Genomic DNA, 24,459 nt, shown 5'->3' on the forward strand with positions numbered 1-24,459 from the left:
GTATAAAAATAATAATTACATGAAGAGCGACCAGTCGAATGCGTTATAAGCATTCATAAAATTTATAATAAGCTATTTATTATAATGCTAATATAATCCCATAATCCAATTACAGCAAGTCCGTAACGTCTGAAAAGATTTAAAGCGCAGGCTCAACGACTTCACAACGCATTAGTATAAACATCGCTTAATTCCTAATTCCGGTCTACTATTGAGAATTCATTACCATAATTACTTGCTCGGAAATTGAACCTAGGTACTCGGGATCTGCAGACTTATAAGCTAGCCAGTGCCAACGAGACAGTCGGTGAAGTATAACATTATATAGCGAAAGACATAAAGTATTCTACGAACATTACTAAATATGTCGTAAATTTTTACAATCGGTATACTCCTGGGAACTTTGAGAAATTCATATCACAGAGTGCGAGGAAAATCCAGTCGTTTGGAATGCGTGATTCAGCGCGTTCTCAGGCGATGAAGATAGCGTTAACGCAGTTACGATAGCCAGCGAGAGACATGCGCGCGCACCAGATGCAAATAGCAGACGTCGAGGTATAATTGATCGTGTCCGAAGGCCGCGACCTTTGAATCGAACTGCTCAGGTGCCGGTGCATTGTTTTGGTCTAGTTTGGAATGTTGGAATAGCTACAGGATCAGCGTGGTTAGAATTTTTACCGAAGTTAAGTGTATTCGTTGATAAACAATTGATGTCTTAGTTACTAAATTGTTTTATCTAACTTCTATTGGCTTGTATTGTCTATTTCAATTTATTTTCTGATGTTGTATGGCGCTAACTCTCTTTGGAATTTCGAATAATTTCTCGAACTTAGAGGCCTAAAAATAATAATTAAACCTTTAACACGTACATCGCATAAATACTGCATTAAAGGCTCTCAAACATAATCTTAAAAATATATTTATTGTTATGAACACTAATTGATCTAACTAGACCACTGCTCTATTCTAGCGTCACTAGTTTCGAAACACCGAGACCGGCGCGCGGCGCAAGCGCAAGCGACATTCGGATCAATTTCTGCAAACTTCCAATTACTACTGGGCGCGGCCTCTTTTGGCCCTTTCTGGTTTATTACAAAACTTGCTTCAAACTCGGCAAAGAATTCGAAAGGTTTTTTATTAAAATACATAAATTTAAAGCTACTAAACTATATAGTGTAGAAAATAAATTGATACGCGTATTTGATAGAAATGCTGTTGTAACTTTAGGCGAATCGGTTTACGATACTTAATAATTACAACAATGGCCCAGTGGTTAGAACGCGTACATCTTAACCGATGATTACGGGTTCAAACCCAGGCAAGCACCACTGAATTTTCATGTGCTTAATTTGTGTTTATAATTCATTTCGCGTTCGGCGGTCAAGGAAATCATCGTGAGGAAACCTGCACGTGTCTAATTTCAACGAAATTCTGCCACATGTGTATCCACGAACCCGCATTGGAGCAACGTGGTGGAATATGCTCCAAACCTTCTCCTCAAAGAAGAGGAGGCCTTGGCCCAGCAGTGGGAAATTTACAGGCTGTTAATGTTGTTGTTGATGTTGTCTGAATTTGAACTCGAATAATCGGTTATAATCCTCGGCTTCTAACGACTGGGCTATATCCGCTCTCTATTAATATAATAGGTAAACATTAGTTTCTTTGAAGTTTAAAGAATAGATTAGAGTCGAAATTATGACTTAAATTAATGGCAAAATTATTTTTAATAGATACGATTTACAATTCTTTGTCTTTGTACTTAATATCTACAAGGATATGTAGCCACGGGGATATTAGTTAGTTAAGTATTAGACTGTGGGAAAATTTACCAGTATCAAAACAAGTGCGCGTGAGTATATTGTCCTTGCCGGCCTTCGAGAACCCTACCATGATTTAATATTTAATTTTTTGTTAACAATTAATTATTTTAATATTTTTTACTTGATTTTAATATTAAAACAAATTTCATTAAATTATTGATGTACTAACATTGGTGTACCGCAAGGGTTTATTTAAGGACCACTTTGTTTCTCATCTATGTGTTACTTAAATCTCTTACGTGCATATATTTTATTATATTCTGTTATATAATATTATTTTATTCAAAGAAAAAAATAATTTGTGAAGAAAAACACGAAAGTTTTAATTTCATAGCAGTAACATTTCTCGTGATATCGATAAGATATATACATTGCATACAATTAGTAAAATTTGTAAAGGTCAAGGATACGTATTAATAATTATTATCGTTGTTTCAGGTGGGTGTGGATCAGATAAGCTTCACCATACAGCAAGTTAGTAAGAAGTAATTACTATAGACACAATCTCTAACAAACAAAATATTTTCGAGGTCGTAAAGTTGTATTGTTCCGCTTATGATTTCGCAGGCCTACTTTAGTTTCATTCGAGCATTGTAGCCGTTTCCTTATCAAGAATAAGCAGATTATGAGATACGATCACTTGACGAATTCATGTGATTTTAAGAAGGGCAGTAGGTTACTTAGTACTTAAGCGTACTGTTATCTTATTACAAACACTTACACTGATTTATTTATTTACACAACAAACACACACTTTAATATTGTTCACGCTTTACTTAAATCTGTTCTACTTCTGGTCAGAAACAATAGTTTGTTAACTCGGTTATCGGTCGTTGAATATTTATCGCATAAGAATTATTAGTGAGTTAGGTAAGTATATGAGAACATAAATTATAAATAATTGATGTAATTGATCTCGTGGAATAGTGTTAGGATTTAATCATTAAATCGCAGTTCCAATTTTCAGTGCGAACAGAGAACTAACCCTCCTGTGACCAGTATCTGCAAGAAGACAGATAAATCTTCTGAAGAACACAATCGTTTTATAGATAATAAAATCAAACATAGTAAATGAAATAATTCACCAGAACATCACAGTTCAAATCACCAAATAACCCTGAAAACTTGTAATTATAAAGTCACGATTTTTTTAGCTTTAATATCTAGTATAAATTAAACATAAGTATAATGGTATTTTTATTATTATTATTATAATTTTACGTTCAACTTAGTTTAAATCCAAATTATCCATCATTAATATTAATTATGTAATGAGAGCGACACACGCCACAGGGGTCGTGACAGACGGACATTCTTTCCCAAACATGCTACTAATTTGGAGATATCACGCAAAGATTTCTAAATTACTGTGATCAGACCTGAGGCGTACCTCCGACGTATGCGATGGTCAATCTGACATGATAATTTTTAAATTGACCAAGAATTATTCAATCACTAAACACACGTCGTGTTTGTCAATTGAATTCTTTAAAACATCTGAAATTTGAAGACTAACGGAAATTAAAATAATCATTAATTGTTTTTCTTGACACAAATTACGCAGAAATTGCACAAAGACTGTAAGTATAAGTTGAGTGATGTTTAATAGCTTTTACATTTGATTAATTCCGAAAATAACAACTGAAAATAGAGTGAAAGAAGCTTATTTCATTTAGGTGACTGTAAACGTAATCAAACATAAAGTGCAACTCAATATGATTGGTTAATTATTGACCTACTGCGAGTTTCTATTGGTTACATTTTTTTTTTTGGATTTTAAAGCGCCAAAAGTAGATTGATAATTAACTTCCTCGTGAGAAATTAGTTAGATATAGTTATATGGCGATGATCATGTCTTTCTTGCCAAGTTAGTCGCAATCACAAGATAATTCTCATAATCCGCTTGGATGACAGATCCGACACGACCGGAAAATAGTTCAAGCGAAAAATCAACTACATTAAGTACATTTTGATGCACTGGATTATCCTTTTTATACTCCATGCACTGGCGATTTCTTGAAAGAAAATCCCAATAATATTTTATTGGTAACATTTATTGTTCCCGCAAACTCAGATCTGAGGCGAATAAACCAAATCAATTAAGTAATTTCGAGCTATATTTGAGATAACTATTAGTTCAAACATCAAAGATTTGTTACAAGAGTAATTATTAACAAAGAGACCATTAATCAAACAACACTGATTGCTCATTGTCTTGCTTTACATTGATATAAAGGCAATGTCACACAGGACTACTTCAATTTGCACACATACAAAACCAAGAATATAAATTTATTTATTTAAGAATACTTATCGCCCGCGACTTCGCTCGCGTTTAAGGGGGTGGGTCGTCAATCTGTAATAAGTAGTCCTTCCTTGGAGTTCAAACTTGCTTCATTCCAAGTTTCATCAAATTCAAAAAATAAAAGAGCAACAAACAGGGAAGTAATAACGTACTCCTTTAAACGTTTCCTGTACACATTATAATAGACACAAAATATTTCTGAGCCAATTCTTTACGAAAATAAACTAATTTTATTTATCAAATAATGGCTGGTACGAAAAGCTTTAGTCAGTATAATAGGCTTTAAACTGTTTTAATAGTTAGTAAAATTGGTTTTAACCTTTACGAATAGTTTTTAAAATAAGCTTTAAATTGATTAAGTGGTAAATCAAAAAGGTAGTTTTGAAAGATTTTATTGTTTTATTTTGGCGTTCATATTAACGGTAGTTGTTGCCATTTGTTTATCTGTCCTCTTGTTACAATAAAATTAATAAAAATAATTTTCAGCGAAAACCATCGGATGGTCCATTTAGTTGTCTGCCTACATATTTTAAAATAAAAGTATTTATAGTGTACGATAGTGTTAATAGATTTACGTTGAAAATAGACTATTTTTTGTAATATTAGTTCGGGTTTGTTAGTATATCAATGTCAGTCGGGTATGTAGTTTCAAGGTTGAGGTCTAGTACCCCGACCTTTGCCCAGTAGCACGGTAAAGGCCAGTAGTTCCAACAGCATTTGCTCAACCAGAAAAAAGTGGGAAGGCAGTCGTTGTTACACCGTTGACCGATGCACTAATATCTACATAGTACACAACCAAGTCGCTTCGCGCCGTCTGCACGCTTCGATCTTACAAACTACGAAACGGATTCGAATGCGGTTTTCATCAATGAGTGATTCAAGGGGAGTCTTTATACGTATAATTCATGTGTAGAGGAGAAAGGCCCGAGAAGTACATCTTTCCGGACCGGAAAAATGAGAATTTATTTATTTAAGTTCGTTCTTCAATCTAAAAGGTATATATATTATATAATAAAACCGGGATTATTGATATAAACTCGAAATAATATCGTGGCACCATAATGACTATAATTAGTTTATTTTTGTTTCAGACTATATATACCCAGTAACTAAAATCTTGCCAGCGCGATTCAGTAACGTGAAATATTTAAACAGTGCTATCTGTTAGTACTGGGTAACACACTATTATACATTGGTATAATAACTAGCTGGTACAGATTTGTTTCTAACAATATAATAAGTAATTTAAAACAGGATACATGCTTGACACTATTTTTGTCATAGTTAAGCAAAAAACACGTGCATTCGCGTTTTAATTAGACTTCTAGTAAAGAAAATAGGATGTGAAATGCATCTTTGCACTTTCGTTCGAGTCTTATACGGCGTTAGGTATGTTATTCAATAAAACAGGAAATGGAATCTTCGTAGAATCGTTTTAAATGGGAAATTTATAATGATCTTCCGATGACAGTTCGCCTGAAGATGGTGATAAAGGTAAAAAGCATTAGAAAACAGAGGAAGCCCGATGACGCACCGCGACTTCGATTATGGAAATTTATTCATTCGATTAAAAAACATTTTTTTTTAAAAAACATTTTATCATCAAGTCCAAAGCCAGGCAAAACAGGTTCATTTATTCTGAATCGCCATAGTTCAAGAACTAAAGTTCAAAAAACTGATTCCTGAAGCTTTAACTACCAAACAAAGGCACGTAGATTGTATTAAAATAGAAAAAAAAAACATTAAAGTTCGCTCACATTAAAATTTACATATTTTTTACAACATGTTAACGTAAATATGCGTTTAATAATAAAATCAACCGGTCAGTTTGTATGTCACAGGGCCGGGCCCAGTGCTAATGGGACCGGTCTTCTTTCCCTTGGAGTTTACTAAACGGTTTAGCGTTAAGTCTATAATAACAGATTTATGTGTTGACTAGTGAAGTACCTTTGACTTTTTGTGATTTAGTATGTATCTTGGATTAAAATGGTATCGATAACATTTCCGAAATGTTCCTACTGAGCAAGGGCATCCTCTACTGTTAAAAAGATGACTTGGATTTCATCACCTTGCTCAACTGCTAGTTGGTGGATAAATATGTATGTAGAACTCCATCCGATCAATTTACCTCAAGATATGTTCCTTCCGTGTTCTACAATAAATTATAACTGGTACTCCTCGATTCTCCGTTAAGATCAACATGTTCAATCCTTTGGATTGTCTTCGCTTTTGAGTATAATAAAAAAAGTTTTCGAGTGACTTACCACGTATGGAATTTGTCATGTCTAATAAAAATGCAAATCCCTCTGTTCGTGTGCTTAAAGATGATCGGTTGAAATATTGTGAGAAAGTTATATTAACAAGAGTCACTTTCACATGTTTAATATTAGTATTGTTGAAAGTATTTGTATTTGTTATTCGGTGACGTCATATCGATTTATTACCATTAGTAAATAAGGCATAATACTCAATAAATTAGGTATATAGTTGATAAAGCATGGATTAAGTAGCTTTCATCGTCATTTGATTCTAAGAAATATTACCTGATTGCTAAGGTTTTTGCCGGTTCATCTCTGTGTACTGTATCATGTACATTGGTTACTGGTGTTAGATTTATATCTAACAAGTTGTCACTTGCAGCTTCGCTCGCGTTTTTAGGGGTTCGTCGTCATAAAAACTAGCGTATGTCCTTCCATGGAGTTCAATCGTGCTTCATGCCAAGTGTCATCAAATCCGTTTCAGATAGACTGAGATGGAGATATATATTCGCGTTTATGTTATCTTCACGAACAAACTCGTGAGCAGAAACATTAAATAAAATCAAAGAAAATGCAATCGATAAAAGTTTCTTCACATAATAAATAGCAACGCATATTCCAGTGATGAGACTTGAACGCAGAAACTGTCGGGCCAGATGTAAGAGATTTTAAACTTATCCAAATGTACCTCACCCAGTACAAACACGCCACAGTATTGACACTAATCGATGCTGTGTGATACGTGAACCAATATTTGATAAAAAATAGAGAACTTGAAGAAGAGCAAACGAAATAAAAGTAATCATTATGTTGTGTCAGTGTGTCACGGGGCTAATAAGTATTGTTACATTAAATGTTACTCTCCTGATTTACGTTATGCTAGTTGGTGGAAGGGCTTTGTGCATAGTTGCTGGTAAAGCTTTATGGCTTAAAAGACGAGTAAGGCACATAACATGTTAATTATCAAGGTTGTATGCGCATCGATTTCTTATTGTACAAATTTCTAGGGGCGGCAGTGAGAACTCACCTTAACGTGACATTTTCCAATCTGTTTTCCTATATTATATTTAAAAATAGACATTTGTCTTTAGAATTATATTAGGGATATAAAATTGACGTCTTAAGTAGCTCCAGAGTTTCAAAACTATTTAGTAATTATTTATGTAAATGACAAAATATCAAAGTGAATTGATGGGTACCCAAATGTAGTAAATCCTCAAATTTCCTAACGATGCTCTTCACGACCGCCGAACACGAGAATTACAAACAGAAATTAAGTGCACGAATATTCAAATGCGCTAATCACTCGCCATCTTGTAAAAATAACATAAATATATGCACTGAAGTCTGAGTTCTGGACTCTAATAACCTTATCTTATATTCGTTTCGATAATACTTATCGGCCATCAAAGTAAACACGGAGAAGGATCCAATGATATTCCTTAAACCGCAGAGTCGTGTGAGATTTCACAAGTTTCCGATGTTTGCTTCGGACCTTCAACTCGTGTTTATTTTTGGAAATCCTTATTTTTTTTATTAAAGAGACCTTTTGTTACATGTTTTGAGGTTACATTTATATAAAGTATTTAAACTGATCTGAATTTAGTTAAAAAATCTACGTAAGACTTACGTAGGGTACGGAGAAGTTGAATGGCAATCAACTTCCTTAATCCGAGCCATCACTGAAAAATAGTTAACAAGCCGGTATTCAAACCTGGAACTTCTCGATTGTAGTTGTAAATTCTAGCTACTAGACCCATGAGGTAATAAACACTTATAGAAATGACAAGTTAAACACTTTCCTATCAAGAAATGACAGACGTCCAAGTTTTTATAGACCGGAATAATAATGTATTTTTTAAATGTTCCGTGTATTGTGAGACTCATATATAATGGTGTTAGTGCACGCTCTGATTGTCGATGACCGGTATAATATGCTAATGTATGAATAGCTGGATCAATAGTTTGCGTTGTAACAGAAATGCAGACGACCGTTTGACGTAATGGGAGCTATCTCTGTGAAAATGGTCTTGGGCTTTACGTCCGCGTGGATTTGTATCTGAATAATATTTATGGGAACCGATTGCGAAACATTGACAAAATTTGTCCTCTTAAATTATTATAGTCCCTGTAGATAATAAATTAGTTTTTTTATCGTAATTTAGATTAAATCTCCGTATCCATTAACATAGCTTGATTAATGTCTAATTGTTTTAAGGATGAATAAGTAAAATATATGTGAGGGATTGGAGTATTTCGTTGGAGAGATTTCTTGGTGCGATATGTTAAGTATATTATTAATTTAATTTCATTTATATCTACAATTATTTTTAGTAACCAATACCTCGGGATAAAACGTTGGATGAACCCGTGCAATGTCAAAGCTATGTAGCTAGACTCCCGTAAAATAAATTGACGTTATCTCGCAAGCCTACGTAGGAAAAATATTCTAATGTGTTACTAGCAAGAGCCCATAGTCTCTTCGACAATCAGATAAATGTATGAAATAGTCTCGTCAAATGCTGAAAAACTAAAGAAATATTAAAATTGCTGTAATGTTTACCAGTCCTTATATTTTAAATGTAAAGGACAAACGACGGCTACATTTAATTGTAAATTACGACCACACCTACCGTCGATTTAACTGTCGATCAATATCAGTACATAGTTGGTCCACAGGTATGACTGTAGCTTTACAGAGATAGACCAAATTTATTTTTTTCATAAAAAAAATTGTAGGTACTGTTCTCTTAAAAACTAAAATTATTTTTAATGTAAATATTATCCTATACTCTACTATAAACAACATAGGAAGCTATTGAAACATTTAAAATTCCTAAGAAATATGAATATCTTCACAAATTGATACACAAATAACAGTACGGCGATATAAATTATACACATTCATAAACAATGTGAGTAATAATTAAAGGAAACTTCAAGGAAAGCATTCCATTGGGAACAGGTTGTCGATGCGGAGCACAGACGCTGCGGCGACTCTTAAACATTTCTCAGCTCATCGACTGTACAGAGTATTCAGTAAACAGAGACTGCAATTATGGTAGTATTATAAATAACTACCTGCGTGTTTGCGGATATTGAGATAGATATTGTTAAACTAATAATACTGGCATTTATACAATTATTAAACACCATCATTGTAATTCAATATTGATGAAAATTAATTAAAATCTTGTACTAATTTAGTTTTCCTACTTATTTTAAACACACCATTTATGCATTACTTGTCCAGATAAGATCAAATCTAGAATAAAATTAAATGCACATTTTATTAAATACTAGAACGGAGGACTGTTTATTTTAAACCAATGTTTGTTTAACCACATCACATGGAAACTAGCTTAACTGTTACGAAACTTAGAATAATTAAGGTTTGGTTTCCGATGCAACTAATATTTTATATCTTAACTAACAGCTAACGTTATATTTAAAATTTGCGCAAACAACTCGGTAGAGACTAAATATGTCAGTGCGTAAAGAATAAAAATGTTTACATATTTGACATTTAATTTTTTTAGTGCCAAAATAAGGTCAATAACCCCCTAAAATATTTATGAATACGCAAGGGTAATAAAGAAATGAATTTCATTTATATAATAAGTAAGACCGCCATGTTCACCTTTAATAACATATATTATTTATGGTGATACATTTTTCGATAAATACTATAAATATTGTCATAAATAAAAAACGCCTTGTGATATTAAACTTTAACATAAATGGTTCCTAATATAACTTTGTGTTAAAAATGCAACAGTGAGTTTATTTATTGGTTTCACCTTCACGTTTTAACTACTCAGCCGATTATCGTGAATTTTTCCATACGGAATGGTGCGGAAAGAGACAGAACACATGCTGCAAACAGAGTAACACACACGTGGTCGAAGCTGCTGGCAGAAACTAGTGATTTAGGCAATTAGATTACTTTACCCTTTCGGTAGGTACCACCCACCGATCGTATATTGTACCACCAAACAGTAACACTTGGTATTGCAGGGTGAGGGACAAGGGACGTAACATCTTAGTTCCGAAGGTTGGTGGCACATTTATGATGTAAGGACTTATGAATATTTCTTACAGCGGCAATGTCTGTGGGCGGCGGTGACCACTTACTATCAAGTGGCACATTTGTCCGTCCGCCTACCTATTTCATAAAAACAACTAAATTCCAAGATTTTACCAGCACATAGTCGCTACTAACTAGTAAAACCAAATGAAAAACTAGCGCAATATAAATTTGTCTGGAAGTGTACATTAACCATAGACATTGTCTAAGTATAGACAATTCTGATACTGTCAATGAGTCGCCAAATATGGTATCTAAGACGTAGGTAATGTCTATTTAACTATAATTACACAAACTAAACCTTTAAACCGGAACGGCACAAAGTACTGTTTGTCGGTAAGATACTTATTGAACTGTAATTGTCGTTGATCTTTTGAATGAAATAATGAGAAGCATTTGTGCGCTGTCTGCGTATAACTAGTCTGTTTAGGCGACTAACCGACTTTGAACTATTTATCCTGCTATTCAGCCGGAATCACATCTACGATCCGTCGATACGATGCCGGAAACCGGCGTGGAATGGTAATGAATGTATATTTCATTCGTATGAAAATTATTCACACGGATAACATTATGTTTGTGTTATTTTGAATTAATGTTATGGTCGAAATCGTTCATTGAATGAAACGCCTAATCTTAAACGAAGGTAGCTTTACCGAGTGCTGTGTTTTGAGTAGATATTGCAATGAATACTATAAGGTGACCTGTACGTACTTCAATATATTCTGATGTATAATCTGTAGTATATTGAACTGGACTATTCGTTTGCTAAAAAGGGCATTTAATTATTGTGACGTAAGAAGCTATGTTTATATCTGTTGATATTAAATAGTCAACATCTAGTTGCGCTGGCTCACTTTTTATACGGACATTAACAATCGCCAGGGAGTCTATCATCTTTGCAGACGATTTAAACATAATCTGTGCTACGAAGTGAGTTAGTTCACTTTGATGTCTTATGTAATTCCTATACGAGACTGGTACGATCGTTCACAACTCGTGTACTTAATTTTAAACTCTCAATATCACCGTGATATTGTAGTCTCAATAACACAAGAGATGTACTATTGGTTTTCCTAATTCGTCTACAGAACAATTACATACATTTATTTTTTTCGGCATCCTGATTGAGTATAAGCTATTGGCTGTTTGTTTGTAGTTTTAGCCCTTGGTACTACTTATTAGCATGTTTCCGTTACGGTAACGTTTTTCTCTTATCAGAGCAAGTCTTTTAAACCAATCTCTATCGTGGTGCTTCTGACCATACGTTATATACACAATATGAAATAATTAACAGTTGTGGGAAGAGTCTTGCTCCTAATTCAGTGTATGTTGAAGTTACAGTTACACGATGATCATCAGTTAGATGGTATTGTTACCATCTTGTAGGCATTTAGAGCACGCATGATGGCAGCCATGGGACTTTCCCACCCTTTTTATGTTAGATTGAAATCGAAACTATATGCAAATGCTAGTTTAAATGTAGGCCACATGAGGTTAGTGTGGTTGTAGCTACAGGTAAAACAAACCAATATAAATTATCTCAATTTTCTTTTAATACACTATTTCATAATATTTATAGCTGAGCATTATTCAATTAGTCGATTTATTAATGACTTCAAATGAATCGTTCTATTTCAATTTGAGCTGTTACGTTTTCAAATTGGCAAGTGTCTAAGCAACGGTATTATTGACCGTTTAACAGTGTCACCTATTCGTGCGTATAAGGTCAAGTTACGGCAAAAAATACAAATTAGATTATAGTTGTTAAGGTTATTTTTTTAACGCCGATGATTTAACGTGACGGGGCGCGACTTCGTGTTTGAATATGTCTGTAAACGATTAGTTCTAAATGTATTTAAATTAATAAGCTCAGCCACTCAAACTATTTATGTACATATTAATTTTTGCCACTTCATAAATGACAATGCTCTGCGTCTTCGCACAAATCGTCCAAGAACAAATCAACGGTTATTACCTTCTCGTTTAGCACTTAGCGCTTTAAGCTGATTGATTCTTGACTTATACTTTACAGATTTAGCGCTGAAGCGATGACTTTAAATATTATTGTGTTATATATCAAGAAAATGGGATATCTCTTTTCATTTTATATTTTTTTCATTACGCGTCCGTTTAATCTTAGTATTTGAAAATGTAGACATAAAAGGTATCCATTTTGGTACATTACGTTCTTATGTGAGCTTGAAGTCTCATTATTAAACAGATCATGACATATTATTTAGAACAAAATAATTCTCAGAATGTAATAAAAAGGTTATCAGTCGACACGTTCTAATATTCCTATTCACCCCAAACCAAGAAGCCATGACGTTTGCAAAAACATTGACCAATATGCCAATATGATCGCAAGATGGCGCGCGGAAGCTCCGAGAGAATAATTTTCCGCGTCCGTGCGCCGGCGCATAACTGTTAACATCTTAATGACGCCCGCCGGCGATGCAGGAGCGAATTCATTTATTTGTAACGAACTGACTGTTGTTCCGCTAATGCCTAGGAAATTGTGCTACGCTCAATAATACAGCATCGGGTCAAGTAATAACTTCGCATTGGAACCTGCGCTGCGCTGCGCTGCGCGTCGTGTCATTTGATCGATGCATATTAATGTTATTGGTCGCTAATTTAATCAAATTGGTTTATAAGTATGTAGGAAGTGAGTATGCAGTTTAAACAGCTAACCGACTTCGCCGAGAAAATTTATAACCATGTTTAAGTCTCACTGCGTACAGCTAGATCACATCGACTTATATTGATATAAAACATATTGTCTCACAATTTGAAATATTGGAAATATATGAAAGGGAACTATAAATGGTCCTTGAGTACAACGAGCTGCTAATCCTGGGATTCATTCGCGTTTACATTGCATTTGGTAATGAAGAGCCTATCCCTTCTAAACATTTTATGTTAATTGTATGGTATTCGTTAACCTGTCCGTTTACTGAAGTTATTACCGATATTTTTATATTCTTATGATATAGGTAGGGAAATGAGCCACCTGAAAAGTGGTCACCACCGTCCATAGACAATGGCGTTATAAGAAATATGAACCATTCCTTACATCGCCAATGCGCCACCAACTTTGGGAGCTATGATGTTATGTCCCTTGTGCCCGTAGTTACACTGGCTCACTCACCCTTCAAACTGGAACACAACAATACTAAGTTATACCGTTTGGTGGTAGAATATCTGATGAGTGGGTGGTACCTACCCAAACGGGCTCGCACAAAGCCCTACATCTAAGTTCAAGTCTTTCCAAAACATAACTATTGTATTTCTGTAAGATAACGGTATATCTTAGTTATATTTTTATTATTCAACTAAAGACAAAATCTTTAGTAAACATTCCTATGTCTAACGATTGTGTCATAAATCCTTAAAAATAGTAGTTCGTGACTAAAAGTGAAAGCGCTCATCTGCCTTCCTCCTTGACCCAGGGTCAGGATGTTTCGTTCACGATAACGATCAGTTATAGCAATAAAACGTTGTCATTCAAATTGATATGAGTACTACAATTAAATTCGTGGAAAGTGAAATTTTACGCTTTTTAATTATGCGCAGCCTACTGACATCCAACGGAATCCGAACGATGACATAAAGTCGCACTAAGCGTGATAATTATAAAATTAGTAAAAGAAACATAGCAAATATAAATACAAATATTTGTATGATGGTAGTTGTAAATTTGCGAGTGGTAAGGTATTGAGCAAGCCCATCTATGTAGGTACCATCCACTCATCACGTAATCTACCAAATATTAGGTGAGTGAACCAGTGTAGCTAAAGGCCTTGAGGAGAATACTATCAGGTGGTCCATTTGTCCACAAACGCATTTAAAAAATATACTAACTTTACCGGTGGTAGAGCAAACAAAAGTTTTATACCATCAAACAGCGACTCTAGTAAAATGGTGTGTGAAATAGCTGCTTGAAAATATCTCGTTACTGAGCTAAGGGCTCCTCAACTACTTGAGGTGTGGAAAAGATTGTAATTACAGGTGTAAGAAGTTATTAATAAAGTACCATATTCGCAAAACGAAGCTCACTTGAAATAACTTCCACGGTACATGACAAAAACCTGCTAATCATACTGATCTGTTAAATTTCACAGAAAAAGTCTTCTCCGTGACAAAAAACACTCATCAAACCTGTTCTCCTTTTCAAAGTGAAACACTATAAATATTTAAATTAATCTCATCTTGACTCGCGTGAAAAATGCCAAGCTATTTTTAGTTAGCATTTAGTTTTAGCAGACGGCAATACATCAGCGACCCACAGGAGTCGCATAAACAGAAATTAAGATCACCAGAATGACTCGTTTCATTCTCACTGAGCGAGGCATGCGACTTCATCTATTCTAGAGAAAATACTTCTAGTGAATTTATTCTATATTTCGATCCTTATTCCTGTCTGTCTGGCTGTTGTTCTTTCAAGGCCAAACTACGAAACCGAATTTAATATAATTTGAACTCCAAGAAAGGCTACTTTTATGCCTAACAAATGACACCCAATTACCCTAAAACGCGAGCAAAGCCGCGGGCGACGAGTTGTATTTTATGCATTTATTTGTTCGCAGTCTCTGCGCTTCTTGTATTATAAATTCATCTTAAATGTTATATATAATTACGACTACCGTGCTATTTAATAAGTATTTGTGGTTCTATAGTACAATTAGTTCCGTTGGCGACGCTCACACAAAGAAAGATGGATATAATTCAAGATATTGCCTATCATTGTGAAAATTGTTAATAAAATTTGCGAAGTACTTATTTTTTGAAGTAAATGCATTCAAGATAAATAATAATATAACTTAAAAAAAACCTGTTTTTTGAATAATTAACAAACAAAACAATATTAAGTTTCATTATGTATTAAGCTTTTTTTTATATATAAACTAATTTAAATATGTAGATCTAAATGGGACAAGAACCGGTGACTTTGAGTACAGTCAGGCGAACGGTCGTCACAACATATTGACCTATTGTAATAAAATCATTTTATATTAATTTGAGGAACATCCTTAGTAATCTAAATCTTACTAATATTATAAATAATAAAGTTTGGATGGATGTTTGTTATTCAATCGCGCCAGAATGACTGAATGGATCTGAGGGCATTCAGCACAGAGGTAAAAGGTACTTAACACCGTCATCTATATAAAAGCGAATTACCACTAATGACAAAGTTTCAGAAACTGTAACACCTACAAAGTTGAAATTTGACAGGTAGGTTTCTTATACCTTACGGATGTCCACCCCTAAGAGGGTAAAACGGTTGGAAGTTTGTGTTTTATAAACTTCGCACGGGTAAAGCCGCAGGTTCAGCTGGTATCATATAAATCGCTGTCGGACGTTGACAGTGGAAATACAACTACAGATTAATATTCATTCTTAACAAGTTTTGTGTCTGACTGTACCTCTGTATGCCTCTGGTCCACGCGTTATGATAATTGTTTGACGTTGTAGGTACTTTGCGCCGTGCTAGTTGACTTGGGAACTATGTCTCGTAGAGTAAATATAATGTTATAGTTATGTTGAGCCTAGGCCGTTCAGTGGATAGTCTTATTCCAATGTAGGTACAATTTAGGGAAGAGTTTATAGTCTATAATAATATCAATAAAAAACTTTATCTACATTTATATTGACGACCTCCGCGGTCGAGTAGTGTGTACACCGGTTTTCATGGCTACGCCATTCCGAGATCCTGGGTTCGATTCCCGGCCGAGTCGATGTAGAAAAAGTTCATTAGTTTTCAATGTTGTCTTTGGTCTGGGTGTATATGGTACCGTCGTTACTTCTGATTTTCCATAAAACAAGTGCTTTAGCTACTTACACTGGGATCAGAGTGATGTATGTGATGTTGTCCAATATTTATTTATTTAATACGCTTGAGACTTTGCAGCTTCTTCCATTTGCAGTGACAATTGTAGGTGGACTTCAAATTAAACATACTTTGTTCAAGCAGTTTTAAATTATTGTACAAGATAAGATGCTTTTTAATGCCTTCACGTCATCGTCAGCTTTCAAGATTTAATAATTACGATAAAATGACAGTTTTTTACGGAAGAGCGCTGCCTTTGTATGGTCAAATATTAAACACTAACTTAACCCTCTGTCACTCCGACTCAAACGGACACTGAGCAAAAATAACCGTTAAATTAATAAAAATATTAGCCAATAGCAATATGTATTATTATTATTATTACAAACTATAGCACTCAGCAATAAAGTCGATTTCCACCAGTAAGTATTTTAAAATTGGTTGACTAGTTCCGGAGATTAACCCCTACATACAAACAAACAACTTCTTTCTCCTAATAGTAGTATAGATTCCATAATTTATAGCCCCGGCTATCTGTATATCAAATCTCCTTTTATAACTTCAGTGGCTTAGTCTTGATAAGGTAACAGACAGAATTACTTGCACATTTATAATACCAGTGATTGACTGTCGAGTTTCGGAAATGATTATCAAGTTCCGACTATCTTGGTGGTACGGCTTTGTGCAAGTCCGTCTGGGTAGGTACCACCCAATCATCAGATATTCTACCGCCAAACAGTATTACTCAGTATTGCTGTGTTCTGGTTTGAAGGGTGAGTGAGCCACAATCACCATGCCACCAACCTTGGGACTAAGATGTTATAACACTGGCTCACTCACCCTTCAAACCGGAACACAACAATACTATTTTTATTGTTGTTTAGCGGTAGAATATGTAATGAGTGGGTGGTACCTACCCAGGTAGGCTTGCACAAAGCCGTACCACCAAATGTGTATAAATTACATGGATTAAGTAATAACAATAAAAGATAATATCTCTGGATTACAAATTTAATATTAATATTTATATTAAACTTGTATCGGCTGATGTTATTAACTGACTTGTTTTAATTGTTAATTGACTAGTATTTATAAGTAATACTATACTAATTAGCCGCCTGTCCGAATCCCAATTAAGGTAATGTTACGAAAGGATTCCGTAATGTTTCGTGACCCGTAATTAATAGTGATTATCAAATGTTATGTTCGTTATTGTTTTTAAAACTTACGTTAAACCGTCACGATCGTTTTGTTGTTGAATACGGTCGCTTTCACGAATATGATTAACAATGTTATCGTAGGTAACTCAAAATATTAGAACTTGTTTCCAAGCCCTTCATATGTGGGAGTTCGTGTAAAAGTAAGGGATAGAAACTAACCTATGTGCTATTCGAGACTGTAAACTATATCTATGCCAAATTTCATTCCAATCAGTTTAGCCGAGCGTGATTTAGTAAAAAAACTTTCGCATTTATATTTGACCTAAGCACCCTTGATTTTTCATGTTCTTAGTTTATAATTTATCTCGTGCTCAGCGAAGGGATCTTTACAAGTCCTTACTTTTATTTACAAAAGACACGCGACTCAATCGGCTACCTAATTGTACTAAATTTGCGTATAAACACTCGTAGGGTGTGACGCTGTACTTCATGCTCTCAGCTCGCGTTATTTCCTGGAGTTAACACAAAGGAACAAAGGAACTCAGCCAGTCCAGCTGATGCAATTTGAGACGACGTAGAATTTAGAAATATCTTAGTAATGATCTTATATTTAATCTTACATTTTTCTTTATAGATAAATCAGTGAAGGTAGTAAAGCCTTCGTTTACCTTCCTGTCACTCTCTAGTTATGTCTATTTAAAGTGAAACAACTGTTCTGTATCGTGGCTCTTATTCTGTTCGCATATCGTCACATATAAATATGTCATTGCTGTTTCGCTGTATTTAACTGCGAGGTGTAGTTACCTATGAGAGAAGCATTCTACACAGGCTAAATAATCCAAAGTCGCCAAAATTTGTTCTAGGCCAGCAGATGTCTGATGATAATATTAACTTTGACATCAACGAGAATAATGGTGATCTACATTAATTGTATAACGACGTAAAATCATTTTTTCTATTATTAAATGCACTCACGCAAGGCCGGGATGATTCGCTAGTATTGAATAAAGAAATACGACCAAACCGTTATTGGATCCGATTCTTGCAAATTATATAAAAATATAAACAAAACATTCGTAATTAAAATACTCTATTCAAGTAGTCTTTACCACTTTTGAATTCTAATTCGGTTCGAAATGTACGTTATACCGAGAAGAACTGGCAAAAAGCTAATTAGTTACTCTTTTCAAACATTTGTCATGTATTTTTTAGTTTTTTTTATTAAGCCAGAGGGGTTTCTAGCACCGTGTAGGTACACTGACCTTCTAGTAAGATTTTTAGGAATCTTTTAGTTCTCGTCTGAATCCCACGCCTTAGAGAAGCTTACATAAAATATAAACACAAAAAAGGAAATATATCGTTATATTAATATTATATACAAAAAGCACCTTTTATTATCAGTGAATATACTGCGATCGAACCTTGTTATTATCACTACGTTTAAATGCATATAAGGAAAGTGTCTCGCATCGTGAGCGGGCGCAACGCGAAGACATTTCTCTGTGAATAGAGAAAATGCTCCATTGCTATGCACTTTTGCCTTCATTAGTTAGGGTTGCCTCTCAATAGTCAAAAATTGAAATAAAAACACATAGGATATCCTTCATAGCTTTTAAACACTAGTAATTATCACGAGATCAAGATAAAAGTTATGAGAAAACATTAATATTAAATGAAAGTTGCAGGTTCAGACGTAAATAATCGCAAAGAATCGGACATGAGTCCGATGACAATCTGCTACGTGTATGTCTACCAACCCACGTTGGATCAGAGTGGAAGAATAAGCGGAACCAAACGTGTTCCTCAAAAGCCCTTAGCCTCACCGCAGTACACGCCCAAATGCATTCCTAATGCACAAATGCAAACACATGCACAATAAACGTGTTACTTTGTACTTACTTTTACCCTGCTATATCACAAGCAAATACTGTTATTGAGCGTGTATTTATTTATGTGCATCACATGGTAACTAGTACACATATTTCCATTAAACCCAACAAGTCGGTACCTTATATTCCGAGTACACGCAAAGAACTTTCGGTAAATAGTAAAATAATTAATTGGAATTCAAGAATAAGTATTCCATACAAAGAGCAGATTTTACAGAGAGACGGTTGATAGCGCTTTGGTGATATGAGGAATGATCATGATATTTGCAACTCTACCAATACCTAAGGACAGTCGTAACAATCCACTAAACTCTGTATGGAGTTAAAAATGAGTTCATATATAAATATGTATATTAATTATTGCAACTAGTTTGGACGTATTCTTTTTTAAATAATTAAACATATCATGAACTCTCAAATGGAGTAGGCAGAGCGATACATACAATGTACGTTAAACGTCGTTTGGCCGTCCCGATGATAAAGCCTTTGTTAGTGATAGCAGTAGATAAATATCAACCATTCCTTTCACTGTAAATGGGTCACTTGCTAGATCTAAGATGTCATATCCGTTCTCATAATGTATTTAGCTCATTAGGTAATACAGTAATGTAAATTAATGCTCTTCGGAACCAGTATCCCTGATGAGTACGGGGTACGTACCTTTTATTCTTTATGTTTGATAAAAGTAAAATCTATATAATAATCCATACCTGTGATACGATACTTTTAGTTCGCTGGTACAGTTTTCGTAATCATTTTCAGTATATTAGTGCGAGTAATGTATGCATGTTATTCTCAAATCGAGCAATGGGATAAAATTACAACAATGTTTAAGGAAATTAATTTTCTAATTACAACATCAATATATTTTTTCTTTAATAAAGAACACATACGTTTAAAAAGTTAAAATATTTTCGTTTCTTTTGTACATGTTAGCAACCCCATTGACCACTTCGAGTCCGGGTGTTTAAACTTTTACTCTGTATGCTTTGCTCATTTGTGCCGGTCGCCATTATCACTAATAATGACACTAGTCACAGAACGACACTCTAAGAGCCGTTTGAGCGATATAATTTCACCGATTTTATATATTTCTATTCAATACGTTTAATAATAATGATATGCGGGAATTAAGATTGAAACTTCATAGTGTAAGCCGATAAAACATTCTTGCCCAATTTTAGACTATTAAAACCTTCAAATGTTTTAGATACGAATTGTAACTGTACTTCTTTTTATAGACTTTCATTAAATCCTTATTGTTAAACACAAATGTATGTTGAACAAAGGCGGGTTTGTGTTAAAACTATTCTCCAGTCGCATAGGAGCAGCATCGTCGAGTAACCTAATACATTCTTCTGAAGGGGAGAAGAAACCGTTTATACCTACTCAGCTGACTGCGTTGCTAACTTCGTTGTTGTGTGGTTAGTTTTAAATACCAGGCAACTTTATCTATTACGTAACTCGTTTTTAATCTTAAATCTTGTTATATTATAATACTTACATAACTACTAGAGTATTAATATCCGTAAATAAATTTCCAATACAACGATATGCCCATAACAATTGTCCAAACAAAACCGCCATCATCACATACATTATATTTAGCAATATTTTTTTCAAACGAACGTTTTATTATTACGAATACGTACAAACAATTGCAATACAGTGATTATCGCGTCAATCAGCTGTCGGCGCTGTTGATGGCTCTGTATGAAAGCATTCGTCCCACTTAAACAACAATAATTAAAATATAAACAAAGCGTGTTTCACAATAGCTTAAAATTATTATAGTAACGTACTATGTCTACTACAAATATCAGAAAGTTGAATACCAACTGGTGACATACGAACACAGAATTATTAAATACAGAAACATATATATTTTTGACCGAATATAATAAATAAATAAAAAGCCTTTTATTTCTCGCATAAGTTAAAGTTAATTACGATTTACTTTATAATTATAATATTAGATAATAATAAATGTGTATAACTAATCAAGTTATGGGTATAATGTTAATTGCACAGGCATGCAAGAAACCCTCTTATGTGAGAGTGAAGGCATCAATAGTTAAGGTTATATTGGTTATATATGTTAAGGTTGCTTGTTATTGTCAAAAATGTGTGAAGGCCCATTTTTCGACAACAAACATGAAATCAATCTGATGGTTACCGTACATATTCCACCGTACTCGTGCTCGTCCAGCTCAAATTAATAAATCTCTACTGTATAATAAATAATAAATGTTGGAAAACATCACATACATTACTCTGATCCCAATGTAAGTAGCTAAAGCACTTGTGTTATGGAAATCAGATGTAACGACGGTACCACAAACACCCAGACCCAAGACAACATAGAAAACTAATGAACTTTTTCTACGTCGACTCGGCCGGGAATCGAACCCGGGACCTCGGAGCAGCGTATCGTATCTTACTTCTTATCTTACTAATATCGTAAATGCGAAAATAACTCTGTCTGTTCGATGCTAGATTGAGGTCTTTCACGGCCAAACCACTGAACCACCACTGAACATGATAAAATTAGGCATAAAGTAAGTCCGAACTCCAAGGAACAGGTTTATTTCTGCCTAACACGTGACGACCACCCACTTAAACACGAGCGAAGCCGCGGGCTACAACTCGTTTTTATTAAAATAGATTTAACAATTCGTGAATGAATAGATCTATATATATCTATATAGTATGTATGCGCAGACAGATAAATACAGAAAGCAAGTAATAAAGACTTTCAAACTATATAAATATAACTCCATCATTAAGAAACAAAAATACTAATAATAAAGTTAGAACCGTCAGACCTTGAAATAATTGTAAAAATAACATAATGATTAACTATATAAGTGTGTCGCATATAAATGTTGATTTGTTTACAAACGATGCACTGCGCACCGGCGCACCGGCGCGGGCGCACGTGACCTTGACACTACAACCTGCGCGTTGCTGAGTTAGGTCACGCAGGGCGCGCGCACACGTTGTCATACGACACAATTAAATTACAACAGTAAAGTACAATGATCGGTTTCTAAGGCTAATTAATTAGTCTAACATATATATCTTAAGCTTTACAAATCAAATTATTATATTAATTTCAGCAAATTGCCATTCAGGACTGATTATATCGAGCAGGAAATATTATGATGCCATTCTGACGGATTTCTGTCACAACAGCTATTCTCATTGGAGAATAGTCAAATCATTACACAATATTATTGAAATCTGAACCTTATAAAGTAGCCTTTTGTATCAATTAACTGCATATAACTATACAAGTTTAAGTTAAAATTACATAATATCCTTCAAGTTTCTAATACATTTAAATGTTACCTCATTAGCGCCTAGTGAACCCTTTCACTCATAAATCTGAGATTATTAAAATAATTATATCTTTATTAAGCCTCACATAACATTTGACATAGATAGACAATAAAATAAGTCGTTACTTTTTATTGGTTTTGGATAGTGAGGATAACATAAAATCATGGGTGGGCCTTCGTCATACCAAATATTTTAGAAACCAAATTAAAAAAAAAAAAGGAGTTTGTGTTGAATGACGATAATTCCATTATTTGAATTTGTTATAGCATTATATAGCATTGGAATCATCGTTATTATGCCAGTTTATTTTTAGTTTTGTATTTTATTTGATTATCTGTTTACTACGTGCACATTTATGAAACAACTTTACATACCTATATGTTTAATTCTCTGACAATTTTCGACATTGACTAATGACCTAATCGGCGATGTGTGATAAAACTTTATGAATACATTTTACTTTTAAATATGACTTAATCCATAAAAGTAGATTTTTGATAGTTTTATAACTTCGATACAACTCAACTGAAGAGAAAGTTAAGCTTCAATTAATTATAAGTTCTTAGATTTATTCTATAAATTATGACCCTTCGAAGGGACACAGTAATCTTTAATGATATCCTCTTATCATTAATACTATCCGAGTTGAATTTTACAACTTTCCACTGTCCGCACGATTTATTTTATAGTAATCCTATTAAAATAACAATTAGATATTTAAATTGAATAGAGCTAAGATGGCCTGGTGGTCTGAACATCTGAATCTTAACCACAGATCGAAGGTTCGAAACCGGACGAGTACCACTGTTTTTTTTTGTGCTTAATTTGTGTGTATATCGCGCTCGCGCCAGATTTAACTTATTTGTATTCAACGTACATCGTAGCAGCTCGATGCCGGTGCAGATTTACTTGATACTTTAGTTTAAACTCGTCGACTCGTAGGAATTATATGTGATTCATAATTCAATACGAACAATTATACTATGATGTCTCGTTTATTACAGGCAAACAGCGCGGTTCGTTTGCTCTTATGCTATTTATTTAGTTCAAGTAAAAGCGTTATATAAACTTCATAAGAGAACGATTTAGTAAGATTTTACAGAAGACTGCTTGCCTTACACTAACTCCTCTAAGAATTCACGTGGTTTTGATCCCTGCCAACATACGGTCAAGTACGTTAATTGTATTTGAAATAGAGTTTTGTACTCTGCCAGATACTTATATCTTAATGTACATCTTGATGTATCAATAAAAAATTACCTATTTTTCAGATGAAGCCGTAGAAGGAAGCATAGTATGGGCCAGGCAGGCAGCCAGCCGGGCGCGGAGCAGCGCGCCCGGCGAGCCCACACGCTGCCTCATGAGCCACTGCGACACGCACCGAAGGTACCAATTTGGTTTTCCTTCAAAAAATATGTATCTAAACAATTGTTTGTAGAGTATCGAACTAATAATGATTACTACATTTTTTATTACTAAATGTTACCGTTTTTTTTTTTTTTTTAAATTGATTATATAACCAATAACTTAATTATTTAATTTTAAATAATAAATAACTTAATTATATTATTTTATAAACGGGACTTTTGTCTGCCATATTTTTCATAAAGAAAAAAAATGGGATAAGTTATTTACATTGATGTTTATAATCAGTTCATTAATTTGATTATAGCTTCCATAAATATAATAATTTCGTTAGTGATCCATCTTCTGATGTCATTGTATACTGATGATATAGAATTGATCGATTTCGGCCGCACCG

At 34.1% G+C, this 24,459-nt stretch overlaps 2 protein-coding genes across 7 annotated transcripts in view; one reads left to right on the plus strand and one right to left on the minus strand.

Annotated features, from left to right (window-relative positions):
* Nucleotides 1-24,459, plus strand: part of LOC113398198 (uncharacterized) — a 125,018-nt gene that overhangs the window by 63,376 nt on the left and 37,183 nt on the right. For 5 of the 6 annotated variants that reach the window (XM_026636816.2, XM_026636812.2, XM_026636815.2 and 2 more), the window contains one exon: nt 23,969-24,083. In XM_026636816.2, coding sequence (XP_026492601.2) covers nt 23,994-24,083 — 90 coding nt within the window. In that variant the 5' untranslated portion in view covers nt 23,969-23,993. Of the gene's footprint in view, nt 1-23,966; nt 24,084-24,459 lie in introns of all 6 variants that reach the window. The other variant, XM_064215708.1, reaches the window with a different exon arrangement.
* Obsc (Obscurin) overlaps nt 1-24,459 on the minus strand; it is a 415,125-nt gene that overhangs the window by 55,891 nt on the left and 334,775 nt on the right. The gene's annotated exons all lie outside the window — the stretch shown is intronic.

This window comes from Vanessa tameamea, chromosome 2 (assembly GCF_037043105.1).
Source record: "Vanessa tameamea isolate UH-Manoa-2023 chromosome 2, ilVanTame1 primary haplotype, whole genome shotgun sequence".
In the NCBI taxonomy this organism is placed as follows: domain Eukaryota; kingdom Metazoa; phylum Arthropoda; class Insecta; order Lepidoptera; family Nymphalidae; genus Vanessa; species Vanessa tameamea.